At 39.6% G+C, this 24,625-nt stretch overlaps 1 protein-coding gene across 3 annotated transcripts; it reads left to right on the forward strand.

Annotated features, from left to right (window-relative positions):
• The first annotated feature begins 8,896 nt into the window (after positions 1-8,896).
• LOC138980618 (elongation factor 1-beta-like) lies at positions 8,897-22,735 on the forward strand. 3 transcript variants are annotated; one of them, XM_070353540.1, is made up of 10 exons: positions 8,897-8,980; positions 9,545-9,674; positions 11,753-11,824; positions 13,722-13,748; positions 15,165-15,243; positions 15,669-15,820; positions 16,548-16,614; positions 18,812-18,937; positions 19,370-19,485; positions 22,639-22,735. In XM_070353540.1, exons 2-10 carry the CDS (start codon positions 9,561-9,563, stop codon positions 22,675-22,677), a joined length of 792 nt encoding a protein of 263 aa, XP_070209641.1. In that variant the 5' UTR covers positions 8,897-8,980; positions 9,545-9,560; the 3' UTR covers positions 22,678-22,735. The 3 variants fall into 3 exon arrangements, with proteins under 3 accessions (XP_070209641.1, XP_070209642.1, XP_070209643.1); XM_070353541.1 differs by lacking the exon at positions 13,722-13,748; XM_070353542.1 differs by lacking the exons at positions 11,753-11,824; positions 13,722-13,748.
• Positions 22,736-24,625: the final 1,890 nt, after the last annotated feature.

Here is a 24,625-nt window from a genome sequence, read left to right on the forward strand (position 1 = left end):
TTTTCTCAGAGTCAACTTTGTGTGCAGACTCTCCTCCGTGTCTGAACACCCCCGTGTGTACATGCAAGCACAAGACCAAGTGCGCACGAAAAAGATCCTGTAATCCATGTCAGAGTTCGGTGGGTTATAGAAACACGAAAATACCCAGCATGCTTCCTCCGAAAGCGGCGTATGGCTGCCTAAATGGCGGGGTAAAAACAGTCATACACGTAAAAGCCGTGGGAGTTTCAGCCCATGAACGAACAAACAAACAAAAGGGGATTGCCACTGAACAAACTGCTTATTGCAAGGGATGTCCGGCTAAACCAGAGTATAGGTAACTTTTTTCTTTTTTAAAGCGGTATGACGCGCATATCCCCCCGCGGGTTAGGGGGAAGAATTTACCCGATGCTCCCCAGCATGTCGTAAGAGGCGACTAACGGATTCTGTTTCTCCTTTTACCCTTGTTAAGTGTTTCTTGTATAGAATATAGTCAATTTTTGTAAAGATTTTAGTCAAGCAGTATGTAAGAAATGTTAAGTCCTTTGTACTGGAAACTTGCATTCTCCCAGTAAGGTAATATATTGTACTACGTTGCAAGCCCCTGGAGCAAATTTTTGATAAGTGCTTTTGTGAACAAGAAACAATTGACAAGTGGCTCTATCCCATCTCCCCCCTTTCCCCGTCGCGATGTAACTTTCGTGGTTGAAAACGACGTTAAACACCAAATAAAGAAAGAAAGAAATGACGCGCATACAACACTCAGTCCTCGCACACCCATACCCCTGGTTTTGTACGGTACTAGCCAGAGGAAGCCCTGATTATGCAAAAATAGGGCTCTTGTCTGAGTGAATGGACATCATGGCAGTCTTGTAAGGCTAGACGTGTACTGGTCCCTTAGGAGTCTGTTCATGAGAGGTTTCTGATTTGTTTATAAATCAGCATTTAGATGATATTTTTGTGTACTATATAGAGTTGTGTGCCAAGCGTATTAACATACACATTTCCCTTTATCAACGTTTTTGTATTTATACCCCAAGTGTTTGTTGACAACAACAAAAGAAGAAATGTGCACAAGCCTTTTTGTAATGCTTCGCTTCTTAGTAACTCAGGTTTTTTTAAACATTCCGTCCAATTTTACCAGAATGATTTTTTTAATTATTTTTTGATTTACCTTTTACATGTAACACGTTTGAATCTGTGTGCTTATATTTTTTTATGCTCAGGGCACACTGTGTGGTGTGTGCCAATAATGTTCTTTCTACAATCAGTGTACAGAGCATTTATTGGCATACACTAGGGGGGAAAATCAAATTGCATTTCATTTAACGAGTTTTGTGTGTTGATTTGACACTGTCGATTTGTGAAAACTAGACTCTGAATGACAGACAAGATACATGCGAAAGATCAGGGGACTGCTTTTTCTTTTACTTTAAAACGTAGAGAAGACCAGCAGCATTGATTGTTATCTGTGCTGAAATGGACGGGACAGAGGTGTTTTTTTTAAGTTCCAGAAAAAGAAATGACTGTTTCTCGTGAAAGCTAGTCATTTGATTCATTTTTACTTTTGATTCATGTGTTTGTTCTATTGTCAGGGATTAATTGTCTCAGAACTGTCTGCTGTCAGTCTTTTGCAAGTAATATGCCCTAGTAACTGCTGCAACTCCACTGCTGTGTTGAATTATGCAACTTTACACTCATGATACCTATGTCGCATACATAAATATATACCATGATTTGTGATACTGCTGTGTGACCAATACAAGCGCACTATACACATGTATATATTTCCTGTTAATAGTAATATATTCTTTCTGCAAAAGCAAGATGAAGTCATACTGTTGTTATCTTTTATGGTTCAAGCCTTTGTCATGCCAAGTGTTTGCCTACGGTGTATGGTATGAATAGTTCACAAAGAGAATCAATAGCTGTTATTCAAATACTGAAGTTCCAAGGAGACACCCCCGCGGGTTAGGGGGAAGAATTTACCCGATGCTCCCCAGCATGTCGTAAGAGGCGACTAACGGATTATGTTTCTCCTTTTACCCTTGTTAAGTGTTTCTTGTACAGAATATAGTCAATGTTTGTACAGATTTTTAGTCAAGCAGTATGTAAGAAATGTTAAGTCCTTTGTACTGGAAACTTGCATTCTCCCAGTAAGGTAATATATTGTACTACGTTGCAAGCCCCTGGAGCAAATTTTTGATTAGTGCTTTTGTGAACAAGAAACAATTAACAAGTGGCTCTATCCCATCTCCCCCCCTTTCCCCGTCGCGATATAACCTTCGTGGTTGAAAACGACGTTAAACACCAAATAAAGAAAGAAAGATCCAAGGAGACACAAGTGAAAATACAGTTGAAACGTATGCAGAAGTTAAACAGTCTGTATCACAAAATTGATAATGGGCAGTTGTTTTTTACACCAGAGAAATAAGGCTGACTTGTATTTCTTTTGATACTCAGATAGGGTGTATGAACAATTCAACAAGTGAAACATTAACTTACACACAATGAAACACATGAACAAGTTTTTACCTGTAAGATATAAAGTATACCCACTTACTGACTTAGCTACATTTTGTGGATGCGATAAGCAAAACTGTGTTTTAAATTTCCATGACTAAAAATATTTCATGCTGAAATAAAAGTGATATCGTCGTTTAAACGAAACATTTTGGTATCAAATGTAATGATTTTAAATGATGGAACAATGCTAAAATGGTGAAAAACATACACTTTTTCTGTCTTTTGAGGTTTCCATTTTTTCTTAGACTCCTCAGAATGTTTTCCCACCTGTTCATTATCATTTTCAAAGTTTAAAGTATATTACTTGAAATCAATTCATATAAAATTACATTTCTCGGTTTGACAAAAAAAAGGTCATTGCTATTCTTGTTTGATTTTGACTTTTAAATAAATTATTATTTTCATGGTTTGATATTGATTTTGGCATTGACAGTTATTGTTCTTTTTTAAATACAGCTTCTTTTGATGATGTAACATAGAGTTGAAGCTGTTTATCACTTGCAAATGTGAGCATGAATGGAAAAAAAGAAGAACGGAAACTGGAAACATTACTTATGAAACCCTTTTGCAGTTATACTATATCAGAGCAGGAAAATCGTATGCTTTTCTAATGAACCACACACACGCATGCACACACACACATGCAGATACGAACACGTGACTTTTTATTACCAAAATGTTTATTCACAACTGAACAATCACACATTCCTTCCAGGCAGTCATGCACAAACTTCGACCATACAACTCACCCACAGGTGCAAATATGAACACTTGTTACTGTCAAATCAAATCCAAACGTTATAAAAAATAACAAGCTAGCAAAACTCAAACCATAAAAGGGTCTCCTTCATATTTGCCAGCCCTAAATGTTCACAAACCTAAAGTTAACACTGCTGAAACCACAATGACATTAGGCTTCTCTTACTGAAAACTAAAAAATATTTATTCTATTTCAAGAATGTTGAAGTTTTTTCTCTCGGATCCAGTCATTCAGACAACATAAGATATTCAGCTATACATGTATTCACATTCATCCCATGTACTATTGCTCACATATTCTTGTCACTTTTCGGATTGTTCTCGTTTTTCACAGATCTTGTAATAGTCTCGCACCTTGATCTTTCGTGGGATTATGTCTGAAAAATACAAAGGTAAAATGTGACTGTCATTTGTGAAGTATACAAGATACAAGATATTTATTCACCAATTTTGCAAAAGAATTTCATCTTGGCACGGCACGGTAAAAATAAAATAAAAACCAACCAGACACATATGCAGACACACATCACCATGCATGCATACATACGTACATTACACTGTCATGCACACACAGACACAACTCACACACACACACACACACACAATTATTTACATACTCACACATAACCAGCCACATATCTACATCACAAATTCACATCGTCGCCTTGTAAAGGTAAAAACCATATCAGTTTAAAAGGGGTGCCAGTAATATCAATGCAACATTAGTGAATACTAGAACAATACCTAAAAATTATAATCCATTTAAAAGTAAGTAGTACACGTAATTATTATCATTTAGTCAGATCATCACATAAAATTATATAATCATAATCTAGCCAGTTCAGAAGATCTTTGCGGCTGTATGCAATCACACTTTCAGTCTTTCCACTCAAAACAGCCCGTACAAACAGGACAACAATCAGCCACCGCCGAACCATGTCGCCATACAACGGCGCCATTTAAAAAAAAAACCAACATGAATCATGTTGCTTGCACTTGCAGCGTATGAAAAAACTAACATTGACTTGTGTTTCCCTTTGTAAAACTAAACGGTACAATATAGCAACAAATAGATGATCAGCCTAAAACCAGCTAACAAAAAGGACTACAAACTTTCTTTTGGGTTTTGACTTTAACCAAAATTATTTAAATATCGACTTAGTTAAAGTTAAACTTAGTACTTGGTGAGCACTTCCTTCCTCATGGAGTAATGTAAGCCAAAACACAGTTTATTTGTCTAACGGTTTTATTGGTGAAAAAATAGTTTGCTGTTGAAAGTCTCAGTGTATAGGACAGTGGCACAGTAGAGCACTTCTTTTAAGGCCTCCAAAAATCTGAGAAAATTAGGTTTTAAAAAGCCTTAAAATGGAGGTAAATTTACAGAGGTTGTGAACAGAAAATCTGAAAAAGCAAGATCTTAAAAGGGAGTCTGGGCGGGGATATAGCTCAGTCGGTAGCGCGCTGGATTTGTATCCAGTTGGCCGCTGTCAGCGTGAGTTCGTCCCCACGTTCGGCGAGAGATTTATTTCTCAGAGTCAACTTTGTGTGCAGACTCTCCTCGGTGTCCGAACACCCCCCGTGTGTACACGCAAGCACAAGAACAAGTGCGCACGAAAAAGAACCTGTAATCCATGTCAGAGTTCGGTGGGTTATAGAAACACAAAAATACCCAGCATGCTTCCCCCGAAAAGCGGCGTATGGCTGCCTAAATGGCGGGGTAAAAACGGTCATACACGTAAAATTCCACTCGTGCAAAAAACACGTAGTGTACATGGGAGTTTCAGCCCACGAACGCAGAAAAAAAAGGGAGTCTTTACAAAAAAGGGGAGTGGGGGTTTCCACTATACTTGCGATGTTATGCTCCTCCAATGACCAATCTTACCTGTCAAATGACACCTGCAGTGTAGGAACACTTTTCGCTGGTCCACAGGGTGTCAGCTTAGCACAGGTATTATTACACCCCCGGTATAGGGGTGTGTATAGGTTTCGCTCGATGTGTTTGTTTGTTTGGGTGTGTGTTTGTGTTCGCATATAGATCTCAAGAATGAACGGACCGATCGTCACCAAACTTGGTGAACAGGTTCTATACATTCCTGAGACGGTCCTTACAAAAATTGGGACCAGTCAAACACACGGTTAGGGAGTTATTGGTGGATTAAAATTATACAAGGACTTATAGAGGAACATCTTCATGGTCAAAGGGAAATAACCATTCTCACTCAGTCACTGCCACCAACTGAGGTTATTTCCCTTTGACGGGGGTGTTTTTCCTACCTCGTAGGAATTTCTTGTTATCACTGTATTTTGCTTCTCTTCTTCGTCTGTCTAACTCTATGCAGTGGAACCCCCCATTGAAGACTCCCGCCTTTTTAAGACCTTGACTTTTTCAGATTTGTGGAGGTCTTAAAAGGGGGGTTGGACTGTAGTATTAGCAATACAATTAGCTTCATACTCCCTCTGCGCAAAGAAAACTGTTTAGGCCAACAACAAAAAATAGGTCTGTTTACGGTAACCCGACCGACCCTAGTTTTTAGGCCCGACCCTAATCTTTTTTTTGGATCGTCTAAAAAAAAAAAAACCGCATCCAAAATAGAGCTGTTTGCGCTCAAACAGCAGACGACAGAAGGGAGGTAAGCTCAAAGTACTGTTTATAGTTATGTTGGGCAAAAACAGGGATTGATGAGAAGAAATGAACTGTGAAACATCATAGAGAGGGGAGAAAAAAAAAAAAGGAAAAAAACAAAAAAGGAAAAAAAAGGGGGGAAAAAAAAGGAAAAAAAAAAAAAAAAAACCTACTGACCCTATTTTTTCCACCCTATGTTACCGTAAACAGACCTTTTTTTTTTTTGGCCTTAGCCAAAAAGTAGACTCACCTTGTAAAAACTGGAGTGTACTCTCGGTATTGACGATCTCAGCTAGGTCTTTGTATTCTAGACTGCTTGAGTCTGAGCTCTGCTCCAGAGAAAACTTTGCCAAGGCTTGAATAAACAGCTCCTGCAAGTAAAAAACCCAAATGTTTATTTGAAGAATTCAACTTGAAAGGCCATTGGTTGTACTTGTAGGCAGATAGGCAAACCAGCCAAAACAAGTCAGCACTAGTTCTTCTTCCGTTTAGCAACCACGGTCATAAATGATCATCAAAGTATAAGTGAATGTCGATGCAATTTTCATTCTGATTCAGGTAAAGAATGAGATTCATGAAACTCCAGGATCTGCCTGGACCCTCACACAAACCACTGGTACTTTAACTGTTAGCCCAACCACTGGTACTTTAACTGTTAGCCCAACCACTGGTACTTTAACTGTTAGCCCAACCACTGGTACTTTAACTGTTTGCCCAACCACTGGTACTTTAACTGTTAGCCCAACCACTGGTACTTTAACTGTTAGCCCAACCACTGGTACTTTAACTGTTAGCCCAACCACTGGTACTTTAACTGTTAGCCCAACCACTGATCAATCTGCTGTGGGCTTATAATGACTTTTCCCAAAATTATCAGAGTTTTGTTCCCTTAACTTATATTTCCAGTCGAGTTAGTACGTGAAACGGACGCGAAAACGTCCTGGAATCCTTTCCATGCGGTACAAGTTCTACAACATCATTTCGGCACGCAAACGACTGAAGTACAGCCATGTTTTTTCCTTTTTATTTCAAGTTGTTGTTACTTATTTTGATTAGATAAAGCTCATTTGCCATATCTTTACTTTATTTTGCAAAGAACTTTGCAAGAACTCCAACCTTATATGCACGCAAAGATACAGAAACATCATGAAACTGAAACAGAGAAAGTAACCCGCAAATCGTCTCAAAAGTGAAATTTGTGGTGACGTCATACAATTTTGTGATGTATGTCAGCAAAGTTCGTGCAAACGTTTTCTGTCGAGATAACATGGCTGACAAACATGGTTTTGAAATCTGGAACTGTTTTTTTGTTTTCCCCGATCCGTGACTGACTGATCAGGTATGCAACAACGCGTTTGTTTGAATCAATAAATTCTCCGCAGAATCCCGTCAGTGAAGTTTGAAGGTGAGTAGTGTAGTGTCCTAAATTACCTAACTGTTGACAGTCTGCAGGGCAGTTACGTCCCTTGAAGGAACGAGTCAAGATTTATCGTGAAAATAGACGCTTGAATGTGTTTGAATTTTAAATGTGTCAAGCGCAAAGAGCATAATTGTAAAGTTATGATGTTGCGCTATATAAATGCTCATTTATTATTATTATTATTATTTTCACTACAATTTTTTTAATCAGTTTTAACACACTGCTGCACATGGTTCTTTACGTCAACAAAGGTTTATACTGAAATTCCAAAAAGATCCAACGAGACACTAGTTAGTGAAAATACCTTAGTTTAATATTATAATAAGAAAAACACCCATGTCATTCCTGACACTTGTTTCTTTCTGGAGAGACTTGCTTGCAGCTAGCCGTTCGTGGAGCTACGAAGCAAGCGTGTTTCTGTATGTGAAACGCTTTGATGGCTAGCTACGCAAGAATTAAACACCATTGGTTTATAATATCAAAAAGGTCGTCTGCACTGTTCAGGAAACGGCCACTGTTCAGCTAATCGGATTGGCAGCAGTGCGGCGGCCATTTTTTCTCACGTAGCGAGAACCTCCAAGGCATTCTAGCGTTGTTCCTCGCTGCGAGAATTGCCCAAGAAACTGTACTTCCTCGCCCCACTCCCCAATTCTCGCCTTAAAAGAAACTGGGGACAGGTCATTGACCAGGGTTCATACAGACACCTGAAAGTGAAATTCAAGGAGTATTCAAGGAGTTTTCAAGGAGTATTTCCGGTATCCCAGCTCCACCATGGCAGGCTCCAGAGAATCAATCAGGGTGGTTGCATAAGCATGTCCAAGAAATTTGGAAGCGTAGTATTCCGTTTGGACTTGCTGCCCATTCCAGCAACGAACAAAAATGTCAAGTTGCTTCATTTTGCTGAAAAACTTTAATATTAACATTTTTTTTGTGCCTAGACTTCAGAATTCAAGGAGGTTAAACACAAGAATGACCATTTTCTCCAAATTCAAGGAGATTCAAGGTCCTTGAAAAGGGGGGTTGAAAATTCAAGGGGATTCAAGGAGATTCAAGGAGCGTACGAACCCTGTTGACGGACCCGAACATAGACGTAACAAACCAAATCTCTATATATCGACCCTCCGTCTAACGACCGCATTTCGGTTACATTTTCAAAGTCGTTAGACAGAGGTACCACTGTACTACTTCTAGTAGAACTTTGTAAAGTTCTTGTTAATGTTATTGTTAGTACTAGTCGATGAGGTGTGGACAACAATCAACATTGTAACCCATATAAGTTATAACTCTTGTTTCTGAGTCTGAAAAGGTCAATAAAAAAGAAAATACCGTAGCTTTCCCTGTCGTAAACAAGGCTTCTTGGCTAATACTCGAAACATCTGGCGAACTCTTCATAATCGTTTTTACTCGAGAGAGCGGCAAAGTACTTGTGATTTTGTCGGCCATGTTGAGACAATAGTTACAGATACGCAGTAAATTATACAAATAAATCCGACAGCAGTCTGAAAATTATATGCAAATATGAAACGACAAGGTTTTATTTTCTAAAGATCTTTTATCACATAATGGTCGATTTGTCTCTTTTTAAAAATCAAGAAATTTGTTGCCGATCTGCTCCCATGCACGTGTACTTCCTTTTTCGGCGACACATTGGTTCAGTCGGCTGCTTCGAAGTGGTATGACCGAGTTGTACTGCTTGTTGTCGCTCGTAAATCTAAAGAACAGTCTTGTCTTCTCTTGAAATAAATATTAGACAATTTCAAACGTACCTTTACGTGACTTTTTGAATTTGTTAATGAGTTTAAACTAATATTTGCGAACACCGGTAACTCCATATAGTACGGACACTCCTGCATACGCTGATACCATTTCTCATCACATGTGTACAGACAATGCAAAACATATTTGACACTCATTGGAACTGGTCTTAAATCATGAAAAAGAAACGCATAAAGAAAAGTTCCTTTTTGAAAAACTGTCATTCTCTTAAAGTTAAACTGGCAAAAATATATGTTTTGTTGCTTGTCTTCCCCAGTTTCGAAGGGGAATTTTTTGCTCAGCAGTCCCGGAATGTTGTTGGTCTTGTTTTTTTCCGTGACAAAATGACAGCCAAAAGCCGGCTGTAACAAGGTTAGGAGCTTTTCAAAATGACAGCAACATTTTCCAAGCAAAGATTTCCTGTCTTTAGACTATCGATGACTTCACTTCTGTCTTTGATTGTTCTAATTTCTTTTAAACAGGTAAAGAAAAACAGCAATGGCCAACCCTCTGATGCAGGAAAACGTTTGGCTGCAAAAGCAGCGTTTTGAAGAAGCAGAGGCCTATTTCTATGCCGTACAGGCAGGGACCGCGCAGCCAGGGGCTATTCAGGTGATTACCCGTATTTTTCTCTTTTCCAAAGAAAAAACGTAAATTGTATCAATAAAGTATGAAGATCACACGTTAAAAGTGTTTAGGCCAAAAAAAAAAAATAGGTGTGGTTACGGTAACATAGCCAAAAAAAATAGGGTAGGTAGGTAGGCAATCACTTTTTTTTTTTTTTAACTTTTTTTTCTAATGTGTACAAATTAAACCTACTTGACAGGGAAATAAGTGTGCGACACGGGCGCTTTCACTTTCATTGCGTTTTTTGCACTCGTTTGTTTTTTTTTGTGTTTTTTTTGACAAATGTAATAAAAAGTTATAGGATCGGCCCCTTAAAATAGGGTAGGTCGGGTTACCGTAACCACACCTATTTTTTTTTAGGCCTTATGTTCATTTACAGTTACAGTTTTATAGCCCCTGTTTAAGGTTGTTGGTTTTTTGTCTTGAGGCCAACATATTTTGTTGGTTTCAGGTAACGTGACACAAAAAACTTTTTTATATTTATTTTTTTAATAATTTAATTGACCTCATAATAATATGAAAACATCACAAATACCATTTTGTCTTAAACTCAAAGGAGGTTACTTCCCTTACTTTTGGTATAGTTCGCAAAATGTGCAAAACATTTTTGTTGTTGAGAAATGACCAAAAAAGTTTTAGGGTCGTCAAGAAAAATAGGTTCAGTCGGGTTACCCAAAACCAACATTTTGTTGTTGTTGGCCTATAATAGCCACAAAAGTAGGTGTTAACCACAGCCTTGTTTGCTGCAAGTAATTTTGGTAAAAAGAGGGATTTCAGAATCCCTTGTCCTATAACAAAGAAAATTCCTTACACTAATACTATAGACCCTATCGGTATCCAGGTTTCCCAATTGCTTCGTTTCCAGCCGATTTATGTGGAGCACGTGATGCGCACAAAAAATATTGGCGGTTTAGAAGTGTTGTCTGTGCAATGATCGCGGCGGCTTTCTTGACCGCCAAGGACGACCGCGCACGTTGTGAGACGTCATTCGTTAGACCTCAATTCCAAGCTCTCGTAATCTCTCGCAAACTTCAGAGCATAGCAAAGCATGTGGTACAGCGATCTCGTGCGAGCTGCACAAGCCAAGGTTCGAAGTTCTCGCGATGTTCAAAGCATAACAAAGAGCGTGTCTCGCGAGAGCTGCTCAGATACCGAAAAGGTCTATTGAGGGGAAGAGTGTTTTAATGAATGCCTTCATCCAAAAAAGTGTGGAAATCTGCAGTAAACGTATTTTATCTTTAACAAAAGAGATATAATATAATGCAGTTTTCTTATGTTGATTGCAAACAGAAATTAGTTACTTTCGGCATATCATTATCAAACATGATCAATTCTCAGATTTTTGTTTTTGTCAATATAATTCTTTTTGGAAAGGTTTTTTACTTTTAGTTTATGGGGGGGGGGGGGGGGGGTGTTATTATGTTAGCATATGTCAGTATACTTAAACAATTAACTACTATTTAGATTGTTCAGGTTTTTTGTTCTTTATTTGTATATTTATTTTTTTACATTATGTAAGGGAAGTTTCAGTGCAGAAAACTATTGAAGTGAGAGGAATACTCACTACTGCACTTTACTGTCAGGCATTTTGTAAATCTTGTCACCTTCTCATGTGTATTTGTCTGTCTGTGTGTGATAATAAATTAGAATTAAATTGTCAGTTTTTGAGCAGGTATAGATAATTGTTGCCTTACCTTCTTTTTTCCCACACATTTAGTCTTGTACTTGTAGCATCATGAATACATTTTAATTTAATGCAGTTTGCAAATATTTTTTAAATACTTTTTTTTTAATAGGATAAGTCACTTGTTCAGGGTTTGATTTTGCTTTGTCGAAATTATTCAAGTGAACTTTTGCCAAATTATTCCCAAAGAAAAATCTATTTGAATACCTGCCAGATTTTTGTGTAGGTTTGCATCCATTGCATTTTTGTGTGTGTACTTTTTCTCTTTTGTGTTAATCCCAGATGGGACATGATTTGTTTCTTAGCTTTTGAAATCATGCATTTTGCCAAGTTTTTAAGACTGAACTTATTTTAAACCATTCATTGCTATATTCAATAGGGTGGCGGAAGTTCTCTTAGAAACGAAATATCTGAGGCGCGGCAGCAGATTCAAAACGCCCTCAAACAGCCAGTGAGTAGTGCTCAGTTTGCTTTTAGATAAATGTGCTGGTTGACGTTCATTGCATCATGCACTTAGCTGACTACCATCCACTTTGCAAAGATTTCATTTAAGTTTTCATCATGTCCACATCACACTCAGCATTCTAAGCTTAAACGTTCTTTTTTTGAAATCATTTTGATACAAAAAATCTTTGTTTTTCGGTGCAGTTGTTGTGTTAATGTATTTTAGTGAGAATTAGTGTGGTCCTTGTTTTATTCATTTATTTGTACAAGAATTATTGTGGTCACTGTGTTTTTAGTGTGATTTTGTGTTCTTTGTGTGTAGTTCACAAGTTTAAAAACTGTGTGTCTAGATGTTCTTATTTTCAAGTGAATTTTGCACACAAGATACAAGTTCAAAGGAAAGCACTTGCTGTTTTTGCTGGTTCATGGATGTGGTTTTTAAAGCATTTGCTCTTTGTCTCTCAATTTGAGAGCTTGCTTTTGGTCTTTAAATTTGGGAGAAAAAGAACAGATTTTCTCAACTGTTTGTGTAGAAGTGCACTTTGTACAGTTTATGTCACATTCACACAAGTTTGTACTTTTGGGGGACAGTTACAATGTATAGTAACTATCAAGTGTCAATTTATACTTGTCTTTTTCTAAATCATAAAATGTGTTTTATTGGAGCGCTTTCGTCCCTTTGTTTCTCAGATCATACACAGTCATAGTTTTGGGAGGCTGTTTGATATAGAGAGTAAAAAACAACAGTCTACAGTTATGAGTGTTGCTTAGGCCACAAAAAAAAAATAGGTCTGTTTACGGTAACCCGACCGACCCTATTTTTTTCGCGCGACCCTAGACTTTTTTTTGGCATTTGGGGGGGGGGGGGGGGGGGAAATCTTGTTTTTTTTGCAAAATAACGTAAAAATATGGGGTTTTTTGGGGGGAAAAAAATTCCGACCTACCGACCCTATTTTTTTGGCCTATGTTACCGTAAACAGACCTTTTTTTTTGGCCTTATGAAGAGGGCAATTTAGGACGTTTTTTCCTTAATTCTTGGCATGCCCGTTGCTAGCAGTTTTGTTTGTGCATGAATATCATTAAGATTTATGTGATTATTAATTCATCATAAGGAAGTCTTGAATTTGATGATAAAAGTTTATCAGGCTGTTAAAAGATAAGTTTTGGCATCAAATATTTTATTAATTTAATTTAGAACCTAACTGATTCGAATGATTTTTTATTAGTTCAAATGTTTTGTCAGAGACAAATATCAAGGTCTGCAGTTTAAGTTCTTTCAGGAAACTTTTAATTCCTTGTGTTTTATCTGGATCATCTAAATTCATTTCCTGTTACCGTTTACTTCATTAGGCCCCCCCCCAAAAAAAAAAGTCTGTTTACGGTAACATAGGGTGAAAAAATAGGGTCGGTAGGTCGGCTTTTTTTTTTTTTTTTTTTTTTTTTGTTTTTCCATTTTTTTTTCTTTTTTTTTTCTCCCCTCTCTATGATGTTTCACAGTTCATTTCTTCTCATCAATCCCTGTTTTTGCCCAACATAACTATAAACAGTACTTTGAGCTTACCTCCCTTCTGTCGTCTGGTGTTTGAGCGCAAACAGCTCTATTTTGGATGCGTTTTTTTTTGTTTGTTTTTTCAGACGATCCAAAAAAAGATTAGGGTCGGGCCTAAAAACTAGGGTCGGTCGGGTTACCGTAAACAGACCTTCTTTTTTTTTTGGCCTTAGACGAGTATTTAAGATGAAAGCTTTTCCGTTTAACTCGGTAGGTTTAATATAAATGTAAAATTTTCTTCTTTTATTTTGATAACTTGATGATGTGATAGCAGGTCTGTAATTGAACATTCACAAGGATGTGCATATGTTTGTCAACATGTACGAGTTCCTAAAGTACTAGTTTTCTGTGCAAGCTGATTCACTGCACACGGACATCACAGGTAGGTCTTGTAAGAAAATAAATTTAAAAAAAGAGAAAAACAGGTGTTTGAACTCTGAAGTGAACTGGAAAGATAAAAAAAAAAAAAGTCCTCAGCTTAATCAAATTCCTTTGTGTGTTAATAACTGAGTCTTTTTTGATTTGTTGATTGGTTGTCATAAGTGTAAGGGTAGTTTCAGAGTTTTGTGCACAGTGATTATTATAAGAGACAAGACCCCTGCCCTCCTCTGTACCCCCCGCGGGTTAGGGGGGAGTCCCATATTGGTTGGGACGAGAAAGAATTTACCCGATGCTACCCAGCATGTCGTAAGAGGCGACTAACGGTTCTGTTTCTCCTTTTACCCTTGTTAAGTGTTTCTTGTATAGAATATAGTCAATGTTTGTAAAGATTTTAGTCAAGCAGTATGTAAGAAATGTTAAGTCCTTTGTACTGGAAACTTGCATTCTCCCAGTGAGGTCATATATTGTACTACGTTGCAAGCCCCTGGAGCAATTTTTTTATTAGTGCTTTTGTGAACAAGAAACAATTAACAAGTGGCTCTATCCCATCTCCCCCCTTTCCCCGTCGCGATATAACCTTGAATGGTTGAAAACGACGTTAAACACCAAATAAAGAAAGAAAGAAAGTCCTCCTCTGTCAGAATTTGCAGCATAGTTGACCACTCGTAACGTTCACTTCTTTCCCTCACTTACCTCACACGCTCTTTGCTCTCACTGACTGAGACATGAAAGTTTATTGAAAAAGTATCTCTTAACATGCTTGGCATGATGAAATAACTTGTAAACTATCTTTTCAAATACATATTGTTATATGAAGTCTTATATCGCGCGCGTATCTCCAGACTCGGACTCAAGGCGCAGGGATCTATTTATGCCGTGTGAGATGGAATTTTTTACACAATACATCACGCATTCACATCGACCAGCAGATCGCAGCCATTTCGGCGCATATCCTACTTTTCACGGCCTATTATTCCAAGTCACACGGGTATTTTGGTGGACATTTTTTTATCTATGCCTATACAATTTTGCCAGGAAAGACCCTTTTGTCAATCGTGGGATCTTTAACGTGCACACCCCAATGTAGTGTACACGAAGGGACCTCGGTTTTTCGTCTCATCCGAAAGACTAGCACTTGAACCCACCACCTAGGTTAGAAAAGGAGGGGAGAAAATTGCTAACGCCCTGACCCAGGGTCGAACTCGCAACCTCTCACTTTCGAGCGCAAGTGCGTTACCACTCGGCCACCCAGTCCTTACACAAACACAGTGGGGCCATTTTTTTGTCTCAAAATTCCCATAGTCTTCTCAGATGTCACCGCTTTGTCTTTTCATGACTTCTTTTATTTATTTGTGTCTGTCTCATTGTGCATGATTTTGTAAACTGCCATATGTACAATGTATGTGTGTGTTTTCAGGGTGGCCAGGGGGGTGCAAGCCCACAGGTACAGAACCGCCTGGACGAGTTGGAGAAGGAGAACAAAGATCTGAAAAAAGGTAGTTTTATCTTCCACAATTCCGAGAGGAATTAGGTCACATGAGAGCGATCGCGAGAAATCGTCATAGACCGTGTGCTTTCGTCAAGTGTAGACTTTCTTGTCTGTCGTTCTAATCTTTTCTCTTCGGTAACTAGCATACTAGATTACAGAGGGATAGTCTGATGTTGATCCATATAAATTCTTTATGTGTGTTTTCTTCAGAATTATTTACTTTTTAGAGAAATGTTAATCCAGTACATGTACTTTCGTTTGCACTTGTTTTACTGTTTAGTGAAAAATAAAATTTGTTGTGGGGTGTGAATGACTGCTGTCAGATTTCTGGGTCACACCGCTGTTTTAACAGCCCCCCAAACCCACCACCCTTTAAAATATAACGCTATGGCAAAGGTGAGTCATTTGAGCGTTTCCATTTCTTGTTCACAGTCACAAATGACCTGAAGGCCCTGGTACAGAAACTGGAGAGCAGAGTCGTTGCACTAGAGGGTGGTAAAGGCAAAGGTGGTGCACCTGCCTCCAAAGCTGCAGCGAATGATGATGACGACGACTTTGACCTGTTTGGTGATGATGATGAAGAGGTAGGAATGATGGTCTGAGTTGTACTTGCATGATTCATGATAATGATGATGATGACTTTGACCTGTTTGGTGATGATGATGAGGAGGTAGGAATGATGGTCTGAGTTGTACTCGCATGATTCATGATTGATGATGACGACTTTGACCTGTTTGGTGATGATGATGAGGAGGTAGGAATGATGGTCTGAGTTGTATTTGCATGATTCATGATAATGATGACGACGGCTTTGATCTGTTTGGTGATGATGATGAAGTGGTAAGTGTGAAGGTCTGAGTTGTCTGAGTAGTTTTCAATCCAACTTTTAACATGCCATTATTTCTGGTATTTTCAGCTTTTTTACCAGTGAAAATAATCCACAAAAGTTGCCAGATAATGCAATCATAATCCACAAGTTACCAGATAACGCAATCACTGAGAACATGATGTTTGGGAAATCAACTTTTTTAAGTGTTATGGACTGTGAATTTGGCCCCCCCCCCCCCCCCCCCAAATTAAAATCAGTATATTGGTAATGGATTGTCTGGGAGTCTAGTGCAGTGTAAGACCTCCAAATATCAGAGAAAATCAGGTCTGAAAAAAGAGGAAGTCTGAAAATGGGAGTACATTTACAGACACTTTAAACTGAATAAGCGAGGTCTGAAAAAGGGGGGAGTCTGACATCACGGAGTCTTAATCGGGCGGTTCTTCTGTAGTAGAGTTGACGGTAACTGGTTTTTCCTGTTTCAGGATCAGAAGATGAAGGAGGAAAGGAAGGCGAAGATGATCGCCGACTACACAGCCAAAAAATCTAAGAGTGAGTCCTTTGCAGTATAGTCACACTCCATAAATAGCTCTGTCGGGTTTGTTTGAGTTGTGAAAGAGTGAATAATTTCTTGCTTTAAGTTTAATTGTCAAACTGTCCAAACATGCTCCTCGTCCACCTGATTCAGACACACCCCTTGCTAGTGACTGGCCTGTGTCATGTGGACACACCCCTCACTAGTGACTGGCCTGTGTCATGTGGGCACACCCCTCGCTAGTGACTGGCCTGTGTCATGTGGGCACACCCCTCGCTAGTGACTGGCCTGTGTCATGTGGACACACCCCTCGCTAGTGACTGGCCTGTGTCATTTGGGCACACCCCTCGCTAGTGACTGGCCTGTGTCATGTGGACACACCCCTCGTTAGTGACTGGCCTGTGTCATGTGGACACACCCCTCGCTAGTGACTGGCCTGTGTCATGTGGACACACCCCTCGCTAGTGACTGGCCTGTGTCATATGGACACACCCCTCGCTAGTGACTGGCCTGTGTCATGTGGACACACCCCTCGCTAGTGACTGGCCTGTGTCATGTGGACACACCCCTCGCTAGTGACTGGCCTATAATAATGTGTGGCAAATTTTGAATAACAAAATAAAACAAGAAGGGCAAAGCCCATACGACTCACATGCTTTACACATTTTTCCTACCAAAATACATGTGACCTTGACCTTGGGTCAAGGTCATGCAACACAAAGCTGTTAATTCAAGACATAGGAAGTACAATGGTGCTTATTGGCTCTTTCTACCATGAGATATGGTCACTTTTAGTGGTTCACTACCTTATTTTGGTCACATTTCATAAGGGTCAAAGTGACCTTGACCTTGATCATATGTGACCAAATGTGTCTCATGATGAAAGCATAACATGTGCCCCACATAATTTTTAAGTTTGAAACAGTTATCTTCCATAGTTCAGGGTCAAGGTCACTTCAAAATATGTATACAATCCAACTTTGAAGAGCTCCTGTGACCTTGACCTTGAAGCAAGGTAAACCAAACTGGTATCAAAAGATGGGGCTTACTTTGCCCTATATATCATATATAGGTGAGGTATTCAATCTCAAAAACTTCAGAGAAAATGTGAAAAATGTGAAAAATAGCTGGTTTTAAGGCAACATTTATGGCCCCTGCGACCTTGACCTTGAAGCAAGGTCAAGATGCTATGTATGGTTTTTGGGGCCTTGTCATCATACACCATCTTGCCAAATTTGGTACTGATAGACTGAATAGTGTCCAAGAAATATCCAACGTTAAAGTTTTCCGGACGGACGGACGGACGGACGGACGGACGACTCGGGTGAGTACATAGACTCACTTTTGCTACGCATGTGAGTCAAAAAAGCAAGCGAAGTCACTCTTTCATGACCCATACACATATCCAAGCATTGTCTTTAAAAAAAAAGGGTGGGGGGCTTGAAATACGGGATCTACTGTAAGAGTTTGTATCATGTATTCAAATATGTATTATGAAGTGTCATTATACGATTGGGGGGGGGGGGGGGGGGTAACACGTCGGCCTCCTAATCGATAGGTTGTGAGTTTGAATCCCTGTCGCTGCCGCCTGGTGGATTAAGAGTGGAGATTTTTCCGATCTCCCAGGTCAACTTATGTGCAGACCCGCTAGTGACTTAACCCTCTTCGTGTTTACATGCAAGCACAAGACCAAGTGTGCACGGAAAAGATCCTGTAATCCATGTCTGAGTTCGGTGGGTTATAGAAACACGAAAATACCCAGCATGCCTCCCCCGAAATCGGCGTATGCTGCGAATGGCGGGGTAAAAACGGTCATACACGTAAAAACCCACTTGTGCTAAAAACATGAGTGAACGTGGGAGTCTAAGCCCATGAACGAAGAAGAAGAAGTCTACATGTACCTCCCTGTTAAGACTTTATTTTCTCAGAGTTTTGTAGGTTTCGCTGCATCTATTATTATACATTCCATTAATTAACCTTTCTTTGTGTTTTGATTCTTTATTCTCACATTTCTCTGCAATGATTTTGTGTGTGTGTGTGCTGTTTTTGACTGTGCTTACTTGTCTCGTTGCTATGTTAGTTTAAGTTGCATTTCTGTGTGTGGTTTTAATGTTTTATTGTATTAGAATTGTAAAGCCTGTGGAGCAGTTATCAGGACTTGCTCTATGTTTTATTATTATCATTATTATTATTATTATTATGATTGCTTTGCAGAACCAGCATTGATCGCCAAGTCTTCAGTGGTCCTGGACATCAAGCCGTGGGATGACGAAACAGACATGAAGGAAATGGAGAGACTTGTCCGCAGTATACAGAAAGACGGCCTGGTGTGGGGTGCAGGTGGGTGCTCCCTCGATATGTTTGTGTGTGTGCGTGCTTGCTTAAACGTGCGAGTTTGTATGAATGTTTGTATAAAAGGTGGATGTTAAATAGTGTGTTTTAGCCAAGCTGCAGGTTGTTGCGTAGGGCTGAAGGTTAGTATAAAAGGTGGATGTTAAATAGTGTGTTTTAGCCAAGCTGCAGGTTGCGTAGGGCTGGATGTTAGTATAAAAGGTGGATGTTAAATAGTGTGTTTTAGCCAAGCTGCAGGTTGCGTAGGGCTGAAGGTTAGTATAAAAGGTGGATGTTAAATAGTGTGTTTTAACCAAGCTGCAGGTTGCGTAGGGCTGAAGGTTAGTATAAAAGGTGGATGTTAAATAGTGTGTTTTAGCCAAGCTGCAGGTTGCGTAGGGCTGGATGTTTGTATAAAAGGTTGTTTATTGTGTGTTTTAGCCAAGCTGCAGGAGGTTGCGTACGGCCTGAAGAAACTCACCATCATCTGTATTGTTGAGGACGAAAAGATCGGCGTGGAGGACTTGCGCGAAGAAATCGAACAGTTTGAAGACTTGGTCTGTATTACACCTCATCCAGTCTGTATTGCATCTCATCCAGTCTGTATTGCATCTCATCCAGTCTGTATTGCATCTCATCCAGTCTGTATTGCATCTCATCCAGTCTGTATTGCATCTCATCCAGTCTGTATTGCATCTCATCCAGTCTGTATTGCATCTTGTGCTGTTTGTTTCGCTTTCACACGGATCTACACACTGAGACACAAACACGCTCGTTCTTTGCGTCCATATTCCAGTGTGGATGTCTTATTACCTCTGTTGTTTGCAGTTACTATGTTAACAAGCATGTTTGTCTCTTGCACTGAAGGTTCAGGAGTTTGAAGACCTGGTCTGTATTAGGCCACAAAAAAAAATTGTCTGTTTAGGGTAACCCGACCGACCCTATCGATTTGGCGCCGACCCAAAAACTTTTTTTTGATTTCAAAAAAAAAAGAGGTAAAAATGCTAAAAAGAGACATTTGGCGTTTCTTTCTCTCCCTTTCTCTCTGTTTTATTTATACGTTAGTTTTGAAACATGTATTCATCAAATATAAGAAGTGAATGTTCAGCCAACATTTACAACAAAAAAAAAAACAAAAAAAAAACCTACCTACCTACCGACCCTACTTTTTTTGGTCATGTTACCCTAAACAGACAATTTTTTTTTTGGCCTTAGATTTCCTTCTGTCTGTTTCCTTTTTTAGTTTTCACACACAAAATGACATTGATCAATACGCAGTGACACAAACACGCTCGTTCTTTGCGTCCTTATTCCAGTGTGGATGTCTTATTGAATTACATATTCTTACCCAACTCACATGGATAGCAATAACCTCGTTCAGTTGCTAAGACATTGAAGCACTCTTACATGGTAACATGGGGAGATAACTCTAAAACAAAAACCACATGCCATATAAGGCACGGTCCATGGTGGGTATCTCCCCTACTGGTGTACCGCGCATGCGCAGGATGTATACCGGTGACACTCATTCCTTTTCTTTCAACCCATGTTGCATGACGTGTTTTGAGGTGCTCAGGCTTTTTCTTAAGCCATCGGCCTATCTCTCAGGGAAGGCCATCGAATCTTGGTAACATATCAACAACCTTCTGTACTTCTTCAGGAATTGGTGAGAGCGTTTCTTTTTTTGTATAACGGGAAGATTGCTTAGCGTTTTTGAAGGTTTTGCCACTTGTCTTTTGAACATTTGTCCACCATTCTTGACTTTCAAAATGGCCGATATCCTAGACATAAAGAGAAACTAAGAGCTTTGCCAAGCAGACTCGTTCACCTGGTTCTCAGTTGGGCAAAACGGTTAAAGCTGGCGCTAAACCACGAACTTCTTCTACTACTCATAGCTCTCATAGTTCTAAAGTTCCTTAGCGAAAAGCCATCTTTAGATTGGGACTTTACCCTGATACGCAGCTTTCTATTCTATGTTGATAGATAACGCTTCTCCCTCAGTTGTCTTTTCGGCTTCGGTTAATAACCTCAGCTGTTACAACCATAATGAAGTTAAGCAAGGGTATCTTCTTGCCTTTTTTTGTCATTGTTTATTCTGAGGTTCAGGGAATGTTAACTGCTGATTGTAAACAAATAGCAAGTTAGGCTTCTCTGCTGCTCCCTTCAGGAGTAGGTAACGCACTGTCGCTCGCAGGTTCGTTCCGAATCTTCTGCAATCATTACGATTACCAACGTTGTTGCAGAGGCGACAGATGTGTTTAGTTCGACGTCAGGTTTCCTGTCAATGAACTTTTGTCTGCCTGTCAGACATCAGCACCCACCGCCCAGTCCTTTCGGCGCTTTAGCGTCGCGGGCGGTGTTTTTGCGCTCTTGCACAGGTTCTTTAGAGCCTTCTGCAACCATTACGTCTGCCGACGTTGTTGGAGATCTAACAGTGGTGTTGGACTTGTCGTCAGATGTTTCTTTCGACAAATTTTTGTCTGATTTTCAGGCAACAGCACCTCCTGGTCCTCTCAGCGCTTACGCGTCGGCAGGAGGTGTTCTTGGCGAAGCGCGCAAACCTGCGGCAACGGTTTCCGCTTTAGCGGAAGTGCATACCAGCCAAAAGGTTCATTCCTCATGTCAGCCTTATGCCCTACTGGGGTACGGGTTGGGGTGTGAAGAGCATGTGTCCGCTACTTCCGGTAGTAGAACAACAGGATCTTCCGGTTGCCATTCTATGGGGCCGGTTGGTGCTGATGCTTACCAATCCACTGCTGGTTCCGCTTCCGCTTCTGCGGCTGTGGCTTCCGGTGGCAGGATGGTATTGCCTTCTGCCGCTAACACTTCGGTGTTGGTAGTTGGCACTCATCAGCCTTCGGCTTCCGGTTCCGCTTCTGCGGTTTCCGCTGCTGTTACACAGGCTGCATCCACTTCCTCTTCCAGTCTTTCAGCTGGCATGAGGCAGGTGGATGGGGGATCTGTTCACGGAGTTCCGGCTTCCGGGAGTTTTTTCCCAACCTTTTCCGGTTTCGGCAGATGTTGCCTCAGCGGGATTGGTTTCCGGTTCTCATCCTTTCCAAGATCGTTGGAATACTACTGAACAGGATAATGAGGATATGGAAGATGAAGCTTCTGAGGCAGATGGGGATGGCTCTTTTCGACTAAGTTGCCATCTTTGTTGGCACTAGCAGCAGAGGTTACTACACACTATTTCCCTGAAGGGGTAGCAGTAGCATCGTCATCTGCCGTTACTCCACCATCAGCTTTGGCTGATTTTGCTCCTTCTCAGGAACAATCTGCGAACTTTAAGTTTTTAGAGTGTTTGAAGATTTATGCAAACTTTGTTTGATGTGCATAAAGTCCAACACAATATCCTCTTGTGTGCCATGCACGTCTGAATATGTCTTTGCCAGCCATATAAAAGGTGTGTGTTCAGTTGTTGAAGCAAGAATTGATGCTAGCTTCTCTGTCATTAGATGATAGCAGTAAGGGCAAAACGTATTTGTTCATTTGTTGTGAAATATGTCTGTCTATGAAGGATTGGTGCTTCACATGAAAGTGTAGAGTTCATGGTTGCAATGAAAAACTCAAAAAGTAGTTATCGTAGACAGCCATCTGACCCATTACAATTAACACAATCATGTTCATCATAGATTGGACACACACAGGTTTTTTTTATAAAGGTAGAGCTGTTTTAATAAAAGAATTCTGTTGTTGATTTGTTTCAGGTACAAAGTGTCGACATAGCTGCCTTCAACAAGATCTAACCTCCACCGTAAAATGGTTTGCTGTTTCACCAATGAATAAAGTTATTTGTATTCAAAAGATGTTCTTTCTGAGTGGTATGAGTAGTGTGTGTGTGTGTGTGTGTATTATCGAGATGTGAGTTTAGTGCCTGATTGTTAGCTACTCAGACTTAATTTTTCAAGCAGGAAGGGATTAGAAAAAAAATTCAATTTTAGCTTCTGCCTTGCTCTCGCAGGCATCAGGCATAGAAACACTGATACAGACACCAGCAGGCACACAACGTTTTGCCCTTATTCTTCGGGTGTAGATTCCTTTCTTCGTCTTTCATTCTCTTGTAGTCCATACACACTGCACAATCCATGTACAATAATCCCTTATGAGCGTACAGAAATCCTTTGAAGAATATATACCGAGCAACAAAAGAAACCGGAATTATTTTTCGATAAAAGGGGCGCCTTACCACTAGGCCAACCGTGCCGGTGCACATCTGAAGTCAACAAACAACATATGTAACACTTCATGTAACAAACGGAACACGCCAGTCATATCACATGAAAAACATTTTTATTTGTAACTCGCACCAATAATTTGAGAATTGTTGCATGTGCGCCTTTGTACATTTTTACACATTCAATGCTTACATGATTTTCACACACAGGCATGTCCCTGGGACATTTATTTTAAACAGTTTTATGCAAAACAAACCCTTTTCATAACAATTGCCCATGAACTTAGTTCATTTTGACATTCAATGCTTACATGATTTTCACAAACAGAGGCATGCCCCTGAGACATTTATTCTAAACAGTTTTATGCAAAACAAACCATTTTCATAACAATTGCACAGATCATTGTGTGATCCACAAGAAGATAATTGCCCATGAACCTGGTTTTCAGGAATCGTGGCCTTTATAACACCCAGGCTTCACCCAGGCTTCAGCCAACATGGGTACTGATTGTGTAAAACCCATTTGCTCATGTCCCAAGTTAATTCACATTCTTCAGTAGGGGGTTCAAACAACCGTGAAATACAGCACAAATTATACTTGTAACATAATTTTTTTGGTTAAAATTGATAAACATTTTTATCAGACTTGAAAATGTACCTCGAAGAGCTAATTTAAGCACTGGTGACGGATTCAACATTACACTGAAATTTCTGTACACAGCATTACTGGCACAATTATAAAAGTCACAGCTGAAGAAAAATAAATCTAGGAGCTGTGAGTTTGGTCCAAATAATAAAAAGCTACAAAAAATGAAGACAGTACAAAAATTCTATTAACAACCAAAGCAATAAAACCATACATTTTAATACTCCAATCCAAAAATAAAAGTTTAAAAATATACTTTGGATAAAATTCAGATCAACAACATACATGCACACTGTCATAAAATGCACATGCGCATAAACACACAAAGGCTTTACATCCTGCTGACACTAAAATGTTCTTAAAGACTGAACACAAAATGGCTTAAAAAATAAAATGTTTGTGCACACATCCTCACCTTGACAGAAATGGGACAACCCTCATTCTAAGCTATTTCTCATTCAATGAACATGACACCTTTTCCCAAAAATACACACACTAACGCAATCTTGCCCGATACAAATTTCCATATACACGAATGAAAAGAAATGCTAACATATTGCCTTTGTCCACCGTATCTTCTGACATATGCAACAACTGACCTGGGGTGTATGAAATCAGACTGTGTTTCCCAGGCATGGGAATTCCAAAATAGAAACAAGAAGGGCAAAGCCCATACGACTCACATGCTTTACACATTTTTCCTACCAAAATACATGTGACCTTGACCCAAGGTCAAGGTCATCCAAGGTCATGCAACACAAAGCTGTTAATTCAAGACATAGGAAGTACAATGGTGCTTATTGGCTCTTTCTACCATGAGATATGGTCACTTTAGTGGTTCACTACCTTATTTTGGTCACATTTCATAAGGGTC

Source organism: Littorina saxatilis, linkage group LG11 (genome assembly GCF_037325665.1).
Source record: "Littorina saxatilis isolate snail1 linkage group LG11, US_GU_Lsax_2.0, whole genome shotgun sequence".
NCBI lineage: Eukaryota > Metazoa > Mollusca > Gastropoda > Littorinimorpha > Littorinidae > Littorina > Littorina saxatilis.